This window comes from Nyctibius grandis, chromosome 4 (genome assembly GCF_013368605.1).
Source record: "Nyctibius grandis isolate bNycGra1 chromosome 4, bNycGra1.pri, whole genome shotgun sequence".
In the NCBI taxonomy this organism is placed as follows: domain Eukaryota; kingdom Metazoa; phylum Chordata; class Aves; order Nyctibiiformes; family Nyctibiidae; genus Nyctibius; species Nyctibius grandis.
Window position 1 is genome coordinate 56,552,522 of NC_090661.1, and position 14,603 is coordinate 56,567,124.

The 14,603-nt window shown below is 38.4% G+C and overlaps 2 protein-coding genes across 4 annotated transcripts in view; one reads left to right on the forward strand and one right to left on the reverse strand.

Moving 5' to 3' along the window:
• PPP4R4 (protein phosphatase 4 regulatory subunit 4) overlaps positions 1-704 on the forward strand; it is a 72,868-nt gene extending 72,164 nt beyond the window's left edge. For all 3 annotated transcript variants that reach the window (XM_068398792.1, XM_068398789.1, XM_068398791.1), the window contains one exon: positions 295-704. In XM_068398792.1, the coding sequence (XP_068254893.1) occupies positions 295-319 (25 nt within the window). In that variant the 3' untranslated portion in view covers positions 320-704. The remainder of the gene's footprint in view (positions 1-294) is intronic.
• Positions 705-3,913: 3,209 nt separating this feature from the next.
• Positions 3,914-10,671, reverse strand: SERPINA10 (serpin family A member 10). Its single transcript, XM_068399849.1, has 4 exons — positions 9,936-10,671; positions 8,210-8,483; positions 7,333-7,480; positions 3,914-4,105 (listed from the first exon to the last, which is right to left on the reverse strand). The coding sequence occupies exons 1-4, from the start codon at positions 10,642-10,644 to the stop codon at positions 3,914-3,916; spliced, it is 1,323 nt and encodes a 440-aa protein (XP_068255950.1). The 5' UTR covers positions 10,645-10,671.
• Positions 10,672-14,603: the final 3,932 nt, after the last annotated feature.

The window sequence follows — 14,603 nt, forward strand, 5'->3', positions numbered from 1 at the left end:
TTATTTGTAGCCATGAGTAGACTGCTTTTACTACATTAACTATCTCACTTAGACGGAACTCTACATGACCTCCTGTAGAAAGCTTAAAGGAGAAATACATCGTTCTTGTGAAGAATGCCCTCAGAATGTGTCCATTTGGCTTTTTCGGTGGGTGCAGTAGAGCAGGTAGTAATTTTTTAAAGTACAGCAGCTAAGGGTTATGTTAAAATGTTGCACACGATAGCAGTTTATTATGTTATGTTATTTAATAATATAGCAACAACGTCTTGTGTGTGTTTTTTCTTTTGTATGAAGAAAAAACAGAAAATCAAACTCTTAGATCTTCTGACAGAAAAAGAAGGGAACCAGAGACTGGTGGAAGCAACTTTCTGGTGCGATAAGGTGGGAGCTGCAGATGGGACTCTCTAATGCCTGGAATGAATAAAATGCATCTTGTAATGTTAAAACCTTTTATCTTTTAAATAAAATCCCAAGCTGTAAAATATGTTCCGATAAGTAATGTCATGGTTGCAGAATTCTAACGTTGTAATGAAATGTTATGAGATATAACTTCAGTTACGTGCTCGTAACTGCTGCAGCTAAAGGGAGTATTTTGTTTTCTTCAATTATGCCTTTGTAGTTCACATTCTTGGATTTAGAATGCACATATCCGTTACTTAATTGGCTTATTTACAATTTTAGCAATTATTAGCACCCATGTTTTGTGTAAGAAGTAGAAGGAATTGTTATGAATATGAAAAAGTAATCCAACATTTTAAAGAACCTTCAAACCTAATTTAAGAGCAAATTCCAGAACCATTGATCAGTCTATAAAAAACATAAACTTCAGTAGCATTGTGCTGTGAATTTGGAGGTAATGGTTTTACAAGTGCTAAGTAAAGTTCATAAAATCCTGTGTAAGTTTCAAAGCAATCTAAAAGCATATGTCTCCAGATGATATTAAAAAAAAGTTTTACTTCATAAGTTTTGTTGTATAAATACTTGTTTTTAGTGTTTCAGATTGTATTTTCACTTGAATAATTTATAATGATGAATCTAGTTTTTAATCAGCTTCTATTACAAGCTATCATGCTTCAGTGATGTCATCTGCATTTGTTTGTATTAATGCTAATGTTTCTATCAAAATTTGTCTGTGGAAAAAAATGCAATTCTATTTTAAAAAATTCTATTTATGCCAATACTTGAGAGAGAACCTATGAAGCTATTGTCAGCTTCTCTATTTCAAAATGGAAGCAGCATAAATATATTGATATCAGAAATATGTGTTTTTTAAAATCTATTGGTGTATGATAAAGATGATCTGATTTGTGAATGCATATGCGTGTATGGTTACTTTTTATAATGTAAAAATATGAATGATGATTTACTCAAAATAAAACCTAGGACAATGCTGTACATGCATGTTCTTGAAAAAAATTTCTCAGGGCATCTTTTATAATTAAATAAAAGTATTTACTGATAGAAGGTATTTATTTTAAATAGTAATAATGCTAGATGTATGCTGTCTTGTGTGAAGTACAAAGTATGTCTTTGGATTTAGCAGTGTTTTACTGTCTGAATTCTTAAGCTTCTTACACTGCAGTTGAGTTTAGGTGTATTCTCTGTCTTTAGTCACAGACATTGTTTGGATTCTGTGGAAACAAGTTTTCAGTTTGTTCTGCAGCCTGGCATAGGATCTTGTAAAGCACAGATTTCTTTTAAAAGCTTCTTCAGGTATTGTGATGTTTAACATGCAATATTGATACAGATATACAGACGACCTATACTGGCTCCTCCTAGGTTCTGCTGTTGTCTCATTAATGAAAACAGATACTCCTGGTTCCCCAGGGACAACTAACTCAACATACCAGCTGCAGCTGCTCTCCCATGGGCTGCAGGAGACTGCTCAATCTGTTCTCAGTCTGACTTCTGCCAGGGACCAAACTCTGATCAGCAGTACCCAGCTGCAGAACAGGACTCAAAACTGTGTTTGACCCTCGGATGCCTTTACTAGAGCAATGCAGAACAACCAGTAAGTTCAGAAACCTGAATCCAAGCTATTTCTCCCCTTAATAAGCATGTAATGAGTTCTGTATACACAGTCTGTCTTTTGTTTCTTATTAGCTGTCATTTGTCTATCATTTTTAACGGATTAATTTATTTATGCTGATAATATGTGCTCCACTCAATAACCCTACTATGTATTAAATTCCTGCTATGTAATCTTTATATGCTCTATTTAGACATTTTTGGTCTGCACATCTTCCTTGTACAATACTTCCGGTGTCTTCTGTATACTTTCATCAGTCCTTCACACTACAGACCTCCATCCCAGCAGTCTTTTGTGGGGCTGCTTACTTCTGGGTTACTTCTGCTGGACAGCACCAATACTTTTGAACCGTTCATAGCATTGTTTTTACCTGCAACTCAGAATAACAACTGGAGGTCAACTGTACAGTGATAATTGGGTGGTTCTCTATAGAAGCCTTCCTCTGTTAATCATTTGGGGGCAGGAAGGAGCGATTTTCTTTCTGAGTGCATTCATACTGCAATGTGGAGTTAGGTTAGATGCACCTTTGTAGTCTAGTCAGATACCAGAGTTTGCCTGCTAAATCCTTTTGTGAGTGGCTTACACCAGCATCTGGGTTGCTGTGGGCAGACATCTAATGGTAACTGAGGTGATTTTTAGAGAAGTTTATACCAGCTTTACCCTGTGATGTATCTTTTGTATCTTCTCTTGAGAATGCATCTATCTATGTGCGTTTACTGATAGACACCTTTGAAGCTTCTATGCCAAATGATTTTGAAAAATCTTCTGCCCCCTTTTGGGCAGCTATTTTGTGAACGCTGTATGAGCAAGTGGAGTAGTGCTTAGATCTGTTAGTTATACATAGCTAGAAGTAGCTTTTTGCGTTGTTTCGTACTTAATATATAGGACTCTGCTGCTAATTCAAATTTAGTAAATGTTAAAGATCTTGCTGTTCTGTTGGAATCAATGCACTACTTGAACAAAGTGAATTGTATCATGGAAATATTTTTCTGAAAGATTTTGGCAACACCTTTTGTATTTTAGGATCAACTCTGCGAAAAGATTTATTCCACTTTTATGGAGGTATATTTTTTCCTACCAAAGGCTGTCTTAGTTCAGGCATAGAGTCCTGTTACATAGTTCACCCTGATATCTAGATGATAATACATGCAGAAAGAGAGGCTCAGCTTGATGTTATGAAGCAGTACAGATTCAGATTTTCCAGGTTCAGAATACTTAAGTTATTTGTCAGAATTATTTTGTCTTTAACAGAAAGAATATTTTAAAAGCAGGAGCATCATGTACCCTGAGAAAATGAGGTGATTTGATCCTCTGAATAAACACTTTGAAGGAAGTCACGCTGCCAGACAATGCAGACTTCATGATAGACTCAGCGCAATTTCTACAGTAATAAAATAAAGATCTCTAAACAGAGGCTGTAAATTCTTTTTTTTGGGCTCGATCCAGCTTCTGGTTTTATAAATGGCAAAATTCTGCTAACATAGAGGTCAGTAGGCTCTTAAGTCTCATCGTGACAGAAGGTCACATTGAGGAATATCAAGCTGCAGTGTTTCGGAATGAGCTTCCTGAATATTTTGGCATGTAAATCTCTGTTTTTCATTCAGACTTATCACTAAAATGTTGAATTTTGAAGGTTCAGTTTTGTGGGTTTTTTTAATTTGCATGGTAGGTTTTACAAGACACAGTTTTGTCACTTTGTGCCTTAGTGAATTTAGCTTGTTACGTGGGCATTAATGAAGTGTTAATAGGATAGCCTACTGCTAGCTGGAGAGACAAAACAGGTTTTCACATTTTCATATTTCACTATCTTTTTATTCTAATGTAAATTAAAAAAATAGAAATAAAGCCTCTTACATACCCCAGAATAGAAACTGTTATCTTTATTCACATTTCTGTTGGATCAACCACCCTGCCAATGAACAGTAATGTTTTAAAAGTTTCTTCAAAAATCATAAAAAGGAATGGCCGGTCAACTTTGATGACAGGAGGCACTGTGAATGCAGTTATTTCTGACCCGCTAGCTGCTGTGGCCTCAGTTCCTTCTTCATCCACTTCAATTACTGCCTTTTGAACAACCTGAAATGCAATGTAGAAACAAAATGTGACAGAAATAAATATTAACATGAAGAATGTTTTTCAAAGTGCAAGGCATTCAGTTGAAGTAGGCTTCTATTCAGGGCTAAAATGAGTAGGTCAGTGCAATGGAGCCTGGAGAAGAGGAGGAATTTAGCCTGGAGAAGAGGTGGCTCAGGGGTGACCTTATTGCAGTCTACAACTACCTGAAGGGAGGTTGTAGTGAAGTGGGAGTCGGCCTCTTCTCCCGGACAGCTAGCGATAAGACAAGAGGACACAGCCTCAAGCTTCGCCAGGGGAGGTTCAGGTTGGACATTAGGAAGAATTTTTTTCAGAAAGGGTTATTAGACATTGGAACAGGCTGCCCAGGGAGGTGGTGGAGTCACCATCTCTGGATGTGTTTAAGAAAAGACTGGACATGGCACTTAGTGCCATGGTCTAGTTGACATGGTGGTGTCAGGGAAATGGTTGGACTCGATGATCCCAGAGGTCTCTTCCAACCTGATTGATTCTGAATCTAGCTCTGCGTTAGAACGGTAGACCCATATGCTGTCTACTTCAGCAGCAGAGGAGTCAATACAGCCACCATGACCACAATACTTACAGTGTGGATGCCAGTTCAGGTGTCATTGTGCTTTTCCACATTTCTGAGCATAGGGCTCAGAGATTTTGTTCTTGCAGCTGGTAGATGAAGCAACCATTGTATTTGTGTAGGGCTCTCCTTTGACACCTAACTGTGGAAGGGAGAGTTTCTCAAAGTGGGAGATGTGTTTTCATCAGTCACAAACACTGGCTGGATATGTCATTCACAGCTGATTTTGTGAGGGCTTAGGCAAATGCACCAATCCTGGCTTTTTTCCTGTGTATTTCTAATTTGTACACTTGGTAGCACGGAGTAAATATGTACAGCAATGAGGTACAATCCTGGACTGGGCTGAGGACCTTCCCTTCCCACTGAAATCCCAGCCTGGCAGGATCTAATCTTTTCCTTTCGGTACTTCTCCCGTATTTGGGGCTGTATTGATGAACCGCTTAGTCAGCTAGTGCATTCCCAACTCCCAGACTCCTAATTCTAGGAATAACTTATGTGAAGACAGTTGAAGGACTTCAGCAGTGTTGAGCTCTCTGCTAAATATTCTTAAATAGTGAAGCTGGCTATCATGATTCACAGGGACAGGATGCTCCTCTGGCACTTTGTAGCTGATGCACATATTGCTTCTAATATCAGTTAGCAGCTACTGTGATTTTTTTTCATGGTAACACAATAAAGTTAACTGCTGAGAATCAGCATGGAATAGTTATATGATCAAGAGGAAGGGAGAAAAGTGCTGCAGGTTGCCACTGTACTTCCCAAAAGTGAAATAGTTTATGCCAAACTGAAAATCACTGCAATTTTTTCTGTTAAATATTTATTCTTAGGTTGTTACATTTTCCCAGAAAGGTTATTTTGTTAAGCCAGCACAATTTTGGAAAACTGTAGTTCAGGGCTTAGAGGTTTTTGAAACTTGTATCATACCACCTATTAACCTATAAGGTTATATACCACCTATAAACACCTATAAGTGTTTAACATACCACCTATTAACAGTTTTGGCAAATCACAAAGGTTTCTGTAAGGATTCAGTATAGGGAGACTTGTAACAGCAGCATCGGTAGCTTAGAAGGATTCTTTCTGATAGGGTATAAATACCTGAAGGGCAGGTGCAAAGGAGAGGGAGCCAGGCTCTTTTCAGTGGTACCCAGTGACAGGGCAAGAGGCAGTTGGCACAAACTAAAACACAGGAGGTTCCCTCTGAATATGAGGAAAAAATACTTTGACGGTGACCGAGCACTGGCACAGGTTGCTCAGAGAGGCTGTGGAATCTCCCTCCTTGGAGTTATTCAGAAGGCATCTGGACATGATCCTGGGCACCCAGCTCTAGGTGGCCCTGCTTGAGCAGGGGGGTTGAACCAGATGACCTCCAGAGGTCCTTCCAATCTCAACCATTCAGTGATTCTTTGAAGTCTCTCCCAGAGTTATGGTCCTAGGCTATCAATGCTATACAACCTTGTACAACCGCAAGCAGTTGCATTATATAAATTCATTACATAGATTTATAAAGCTATGTTTTTAAATCCTGTGTCCAATTAATCTTATATGAGTCTTGTTTTCCTCAACTGTTTATAAATCCAGCTTGTTGCAGAAGTTTTGTTACTTTTACTCTAATGTGTGAATTTGCATTTAGCATTAATTACATTTCATCTTGTTCCACACACTCCAGCTCTTGAGGTAACCAGTTTCTCTGTGAGTTCTCTCTTTTATCTTCTTTCTTTGACCATGCCTCTTAATTTTCTGTCATCAGCAGATTGTATTTTGTGTAGACTAGCTGTTTCTTCTTAATGGGACATCTCTGGTCACATAGACGTGTTTCTTCTTGATATTGGTGTGATTGTGAAGTCCTTTCTCTTCCATTCTTTTCTGCTTCTTATTCTGTCTCTGTTTTCTATCAGTCTTCTGAAATTCATCTTTGCTCTCCCTTAAATAGTGGTACTGAGTTGTCTTCTCCTCCTCTTTTTCCATGAGGCTGTGTTCCTCTCTTTTACTCCATTCACCACCCTTGCTTTTGCCTGTTTAAGTGTTGATCTTCAGAAGTTTTGGTGTTTGAAGTGGAACATCTGTATGGGTTGGAATACAGCTGTGTTGTGCTGATGCTTTGCTGTGAGATTCTGTTTTTTCTCTGCCAAGGTATGCAGAAGGAAAGGCAAAACTGCTTCAGCTTTTCTTCCTCACTGTTACTTGTTTGAGATTTTATTGTTTGAGCTTTCTAAAGTTCTTTATTTGTTAAGAATAATACCTGTTTCTGGACTGTGTGTGAAGGATTTCCTCTTTGGGTTTCCTTCCTTGCTCTGGCTTTTGCCACTTGACTGTCATTTATAATGTCTTCCTTGTTCACAGTTTTTGTTTAATTGTACTCCTCCCCCACCGATCATATTTTTGAGGCAGAGCTTTCATCTTGTGATGGGCTAGGTTTGGAAGGTGATGAACACATACAAAATGTAACCACCCCTTACTTCTACACACCTCATACTTGGAGTGAGATCCATACTGCTTAAGGTGTGCAGATTCCATACACTTGGCAGATGAAGTCTTTTCCTATTCGTGTCCCTGTAAGTTTATATGACGTAGTCTCTTGGCTGGGCCATTTATATACTATTATAATCCAAATAGCAAATAATTTTAGAAGGCTTACCTGTGAAACTGCTAGGTATCCTTGATCTGTGAGATGACTAAGATCTGCCATATGTGTAAAGAGATTTTTAATTCCAAGAGCATGAAGCAATTTCTTCATTTTGTATTTTTGCTCTAGTTTGAACTTTGGAAATGAAATATCCACTTTTCTGTTTGGAAAAAAAAAAAAGTTCAATGCAAACTTGGACTATATAATAGATCACTTGACTGCTGAAATGCACGCTACTCAGGAATTAAGCTTTACACAGAAAAAGAAGGGGCAAAAACTGAAGAGTCTCTACTGGAATTTAGGTTGGCAGAATATCATCTCTGACCTGTTGATGGCCAAAGATGCTAGAAATAATTTTCTTCTTTCTATAGAATACTTTCACCAGCACTTACAGTGCCCTGATACTAGGGTGACACACTAATTTATTGACCAATGAAAAGAATTGTCACTTCAGGAATCACATTTCACAGGAAAAATTTGGGTTTACATTTTCATATTCAAATTTATCCATTACTCTGTGTTTCCACTGGTAGGAAAGGTTTCATAAATATACTGCATATCTGGATTTTTTTGAGCACTTTGCCTGAGAATGATAAATTTAAGGAGAGAGAAGGCCTAAGAAAGAATTTGGTAAGACTAGATTGAATATGCCTTCAGAGAGACAGACATTTCTAACTGAGATGAGTCACAGACTTGTCACCTCAGAGTACGAGCTTTTACATGCTGCTTGGTCTGTGGGTAGGCCATTAGAGGACCTCTACTCTAGCTACATAATGCCACAGAGACACCAGCGTGTTAAAGGGGTTAGGAAGACCAGGTAATCCTTGTGCTTTCTTGCTTTGCTGCAAGACATAAAAGACATGAGGGCCAATGGATGTCAAAGTAATACCTGGTCCTCATGTTTCCGAGCCAGAATTCCACAAGCTCTGTAGTCAAATGGTCTTCAAGTGAAATGTAATCTCCCTCCTTTTCTGGGATGACAATCAGCATGTGGGCTTTCCCTTTGTAGGGCAGCTTTATCACAGTGCATCTTAAGTTCTCATCAAAAGTTGAATTAACTTTATCTGACTTGAACATCATGGGTACCTGTACGCTTCTGTATTTGTTTATGTGGAAACTCTCTGTTTCTGTGAATTTGGAATTAAATGGATACACCCATTTGCCTGAGGAAAGAAAGAAAGAAATTAAATAATTATGTGCATTCAGACTTGTTCAGAAACCCTTTAAAAAAATAGGATATTTTCTGTATCTACTTGAAGTGGATGACAATTGCAGTATATTTAGTGTATGTGCTTTAAATTTTTTACAGCAGGAGAAGGAAGTAATCCACAAAATAAACCCCTTCATTTGTAGGGAGAGAAGGGAATTTTTTTCTAAAGTTGATTAGTTGCCAGTCAAGTTCAGAACTGATATCCTTTTTGTTTATTGAATGCCATATGAGCATCCATCTTTTATTAATATGTCACCTTCCCTGAAATTCTCTACCGGCTGTTCAACATCCTGTTTTTAAATTAGTTCTACAATCTTTTGGATGGGGATTCAGCAGTGCCCTGACTTGTAAGGTGCCCTGGAATGTGACCTCTTCTATACTAATGATTCTGATCTCTACCGTTGCTTTCAAATGTAGCTACAGCCATTTATATTTTCTCTCATTTTCTACCAGGGAACGTAACCTTGACATTGGACAAACTGCACTTTTGTAAATACGAAAGAATGAACTTAGTCCATAGGGAGGCTGTATGGCTGAGGGGTAATTTTCTTTGTTCTAATGTTTGCATTTATTTTAGTGGGGTTTCCGTGGATGGCATTTGCTGAGTGCCTTGGGCTGGAGTAGTGGCTGTGGGTTCTCTGCACAGAATTCCTCTCGTCCCCTTTGTCACCATAGGTCTTTGTCTTTGCTTTTTACCTAACCAGGTGTCTCTGGCTTCTGTACGGCTGTTTCAGAGTAAAGTGTGGGCTATGGCTCCCTGTCATTGCCAGGACCTCCTTTTGGAGTCCCTTATCTATCTTCTAAGCTAGCGGTCAGAAAGAGCAGGAAAAGGAGCATAAGGTATTTGGCAGTAGAGGACCTCTCCACAGAACAGTCTCTGTCCATTACAGCTATTTCTTTCCCTCACCCTGTAGGGTATTATAGTGGGGTACTTTGTCAGTTTGGTTCCTCCGGGGAAAAAATTTCTTGACTGAAACAGAGAAATTATTTTTGTTTTCATGATTTTGTGTACTATGTAAAATCATTCAATACTTTTATGCCCAGTATTCAGCATTCAAAAAACTGTCACGATTAAGGCTTTTTCATTTTAATTGATGAGGGGAAATGAAATGTCTTTTTTAGTCATAAAGAGGGATCACTCAGAGATTGATTGAGATAGTTTGATGCAGGGCTTTTTGTTCCCTTTGAGACTCTCTTATATGGTAGAAAGCGTAGAAGAATTGTGGTTCCCTATAATGAAAAATAATTTCCTATTAAATAAACCTGATAGAAGTAAGTAAATCTAAACAGAAATGTAGAGAAAACAGGACATCTGAATTCATTTAAACTTCCCCTAAGGTAGATGAAGTCAGAATTCTGTTTCCTCTAATAAATAATTGTTTTGAAAAACAAAAACAACAGTTACCTTTAAAGACAATGTAGTCCACAAGTAACAGTTTATTATGGCGGTCAAGCTCTTCAAAAAGCTCAGGGATTTTTCCATTGGTCCTTTTGTTAATATTTTGATTAATGACAAATTTTGCCTGTGTGCAGTTTTGAAAGTCCACTCTCAGGAATTCTGTATCAAAGTACTGCTTAGATAAATTGAGGAAAGACTCGTTAAGTCTGAAGTCCTTTTGGATAAAAGAAAGAGTACCTTGCACAAGGAGAAGTTCTTCATTCATTGTGATGTTATCTTTCAGTTGTTTAAACAAAGCTGGTAAATGATCGCGATCTACTCTGTCCTTCAAAGCATGGAGGTTTAGACCTTTTACTATTTGTCTGTGTGTTTCCCCTTTGGCTGCCAGCATATATGCAGTCATGAGAGCCGATACAGAAAGGGGGGAGATGATTACATTGTTATCGTGTGTCATTGCAATTTTTCTGTAGAGGTTAAATCCAAAATTTGCAGTCTTTTCAGTGAAGTTGTAAAGAGTGAACTCTTCAAGACCTTGCTCTTCAAAAGGCTGAGAGGTATTTTTATGATGATGCCACTCTTCAGAAATATTGACATTTTTATTTCTTTCCAAGAAATTATTCTCTTTTTCCTTCTTTGGAATTTTAGGTTTGATGCCAGCCTTGCTGATTTCAACACATATTTCACTTAAGAGAAGTAGGTAAATTCCTGTTTTCATGTTGACATCCAGTAATGAGCTCTTTTTTTTTTCCTAGTAAAGAAAATGGAGAAAGAAAAAAAAAAAAAAGGCAACACAGTGACTTTTTAGTTTGTTCTTCTATTCACAATGCAAAAGGTCACAGATGTAGCGAGGTTGTCTTTCTGCATCTTCAGTGTATACACTCTAAATCTAAGATCTGATTCCTATCTGAAAGGTCTAATTTAGATTAGTAAGAGAAGTTTCCAACATCACTGAGTGAATCCAGAAGAAATGTCATGGTCTTCTGGTATTAGTAGTTCATGTCAGAAGTATTTCACTGATTTTCCTGTGCTAACTTGTAATTCCTTTACAAAATCAAACCCAGATTTCAAGTACAATACGCAGCTCAAAGTTGAAAAATTGGCTTGTTTGACCTGTGTGGCAGCTTTTGCTCCTGTGAAACTGATGTCATCTATAAGCACAAGAACTCTGACAAGCATGTGGTGGAAATGACATTTTCCCTGGAGAGCTCTGACACAGATTAATCCTAGAGGATTCGGATGGTAACCTATAGAGAGCTGAGAGACCTGTAGCTCCCTTTCTGTGCTTCATTGGCACTGGGAGGTGGATTGTGTTCTCCATGGTATGCATCTTAATCATAGTTGCCATTCTTATGGGATCCATCTTTTCACAGATAACGGTAGTGGCCTGGCAGTTACCATCCCTTCTGTAGAAATGTTGACCCTTAATATTTGTTACCTTATGTGTTTTATGTTAGTGGCATGCTGTATCAACAAGATTCAACTCCCTAGCGAAAAAAAAACACGAGAAGCACAAAATGTGTCTGATTTTCTAGTATGATAAATGCCAACCCAGAAAACAACCTGGTTTTGAGAGTTAAAGAACATTATATTAAAACTTGTGTTTTTAAAATACACAAAAATCAAACTACAGCCATTAGGTTTTGTTCCAGAAATGCTAACTTCCAAGAACGATGCAGAAAAATATTTATTTATGTGAATATTTTTGCATTATTTCAGATGTGACTCAGAGAATGCTGGAGTTCTACGCTGCAAATTACTTTTACAAACTTAAAAAAACAGAGTTTTGCCACGTAACTTGTGCCTTGTGGAAATTTGTTTTGAAGGATGTATTTATCTCATTATGTAGAAAATTAAAATCAGACAAACCCAGTCTCTTTCAGAGACTGCCTTAGGCCAAACTCATCAGAATAAATCAGGGTTAACTCCGCTGACGTATAGATTGCACAAAGCTGGTCTAAGGCAAGGCAGAATCTGTGCTTATGGGACTTTTACCCATTCAATCATCTAACCAAGTAAAAACCACAGTCTTGAAATAGGTAGCCACAGCATAAAAGGGAATCACACCAGTAATGACGCTTAGTCAAGATGAGCTATTTTCACGTGTATGAAAGAAAACAAAAATCCTAATGTTAATGTGGCACCAAGTAGCTCTTTGTTAGGAAAATATTCTTTCAGGGATACTGATTGTTATTGAAAGATTGATGTGCTCAAAGAAACCCAGAGTTAAGTGCTTTGATACTTTATCTTGTTCTTTCATTCACTTACTTACAGGAAAGGTCATTTGGGGAAAAATGACACATTGCAGATTTTAATGGTATCTGTAATCGTACCTCTTGCCCTGCCAACTCTTCCCCTAATATGTTGCGTTCATAGATTGTTGGAGAGCTGGGCTTCAGATATTCTCATGACAAGTATAAAAAACCTTCTATCTAGTTCATTTTTAGTATCGATAAAACATCTGGAGCTTAGTATAGAAGCAATAGGTGAAGTATTTCTACAAATGTGAAGGAGTGTACTGATGGGACCCTGGAGAAACAGGAATGATTTAGACATAGGAAATTTTTGCCAGTGAACCTGATCGACACTCCACTACCAAAAGCAACCTCAAAAAGAAGGTCAAAGTTCTGTGAAAGCCTAGATAAATTTTGTTAAGACATACCAAGTTTTGTATGCAACGTACACAGCAGTTGTCAGGGAGACATTAGGGAGACATACTGTATTTGAATCCCTAGGGTTAACGTCCTGATATATAACTGCATCAAGAGGCCCAGCTTCTAGCTCAGCAAGAGAACAAGGTTGAAGTTCTAACCTCAGTATCATCTGTACAGAGAAGGTGTTGCAGCTGCTGATGTACTCCTGTCGAGAGCCTGGTGTGTACTGTTGTTTCTAGTAAGTTGATGTGAAATTTCTATGTTGCGGCCCATACTTACCAATCCCTGAAAAGATTACAGGGCCCAGGACTGAAAATACAATGTCATTGTGAGGAATGCTTGCCTTTCATAATTTCATTTTACTTTTCATCCTTCTGCTATAGGTTGTTTATTACTCCATTCAGATCAGTCTTCTGATCACATGCCATAGGATTTTCCGTTCTTTTATACTTCACTGTCCAGCAAATGCTGCAGCATGTTTGTCAGTGCCATCTCAATACCAAGTTTCAGTGTCAAATAGCACAAGGATGAAACAGTTGTTCTGTGCTTAAAAATACAGTATCTTACACAAGTTGTGATTTCTGAACAAAGTTAATACAGTGTCTCTCATCTGTCCAACAAAATGTTTGGAGAGAACTGGACACATCTTACAGAAGGCCTCAGGCAAACTTTATCATCAGTCATTGCTTGTGTAAATTTTCACATGCAGATGCACTTTTCAAGCATAAAATGCAAATTTGCTTATCATTCATCTTTCCATCAAAGCAATAGATGAATTTCTCTCTCATATAGCAGTCCTGAATTACACCTTATGGAAAAATCTTGAATGGCCATAATCTTTGGAGGTGCATTTTCCCGTTGTAAATTAAACAGGATGTTCAAGATCACCAAGGCTGCACAGAATCCTTTTGTATAGCAGCATGCAAATGGATAAATGTGATAAAAAGATGGATTATATGGCCCATCATTAAAGTAGTAAGTGATTCAACAATCTAGAAAACACATGGCAACTATTAACTACTCCTTCAAGTTAAGGATCTGTAACAGCAAATTACAGTCATTGTATAATTTGTGATTTGGCATATGGGAAAGCTGGTTTTGTTTGATTGCCATTTATTCAGAGTTCAGCTGAATTTCACAGTTGCCTGATTCAGGCTGTGGGAGTTAGTCCTGAAAAGGTATGTTGATGTGAGTACTGAGACATTTGGGTGCCAAGTCACAGGGTGCTTTTGGCAGTCAGGTGGTGTGCTATTTTCTTTTGAGATAATAGGTCACATTCTGTACTTGGTGCAACACAGATGGGCTGTAATGACTTAATCGGGAGGCAGTGAAATCCCTGAATGTTATACCTCCTCTTGAGCGCATGGCAACCAAGGAACCGAGTAAAATATGCATCTTACTGTGGTTGTGAATATTTTTTCTTTATTTTTCTTTCCTATTAACTCTTGCTTTATTTTCGGTGAGATTCACGGTGTCTGGATTCTGCAGGACTGGATAGGGAAGGGGTTGACTTGACTTCAGCTGCTGCCTTGCGGGCCAGCTGTTGCACCAGCTACTTGTGCAGGGTTGGAGTAATTACTCTCCCCTGCTGGAATGCAAGCTGTGCTGTTAAGAGCTATTACAATTCTGCTCCTTATTTCTGCTCCTTATGTAGTGACTTATGTGGGAAGTAACATAGGCACTGAGATGCTGTTCCTGCCACAGTCCTATGCCTGCCTTGGCAGCAGAGAAGGAGGTCCTTTCCGCTGGGAGTTATCCCTGCTTCAAAGAGGAGGTGTCCTTGGACACTGCGGAGTCAGCTCTAGCATAGAGACAGGGATTGGAAAATTTTGCTTTTGATCATGTTCAGTCACAGAGAAAGGGCCTTCTGCAACAGCAGCAGTCCCTCTAAAAGAGCGTCAGGCATCAGGCCTAACTGCTCACTGGACGTTGCAGAGTACCAGCTCTTCCCTGTCTTTCCTGGGGATAGTGCAATTCCTGTGCAACATCTGACAGTGTTGCATTGGGCAGATGTCACTGTTGA

Bases quoted from the DNA above. Each gene is read 5' to 3' on its own strand.
- SERPINA10 (XM_068399849.1), bottom strand. From the start codon at position 10,644: ATGAAAACAGGAATTTACCTACTTCTCTTAAGTGAAATATGTGTTGAA. The intron at 8,484-9,935 runs GTAACTGTTGTT...TTCTTTCCTCAG, and splicing joins GGACTACATTGTCTTTAAAG to GCAAATGGGTGTATCCATTT. The intron at 4,106-7,332 runs GTAAGCCTTCTA...ATTGCATTTCAG, and splicing joins GATACCTAGCAGTTTCACAG to GTTGTTCAAAAGGCAGTAAT.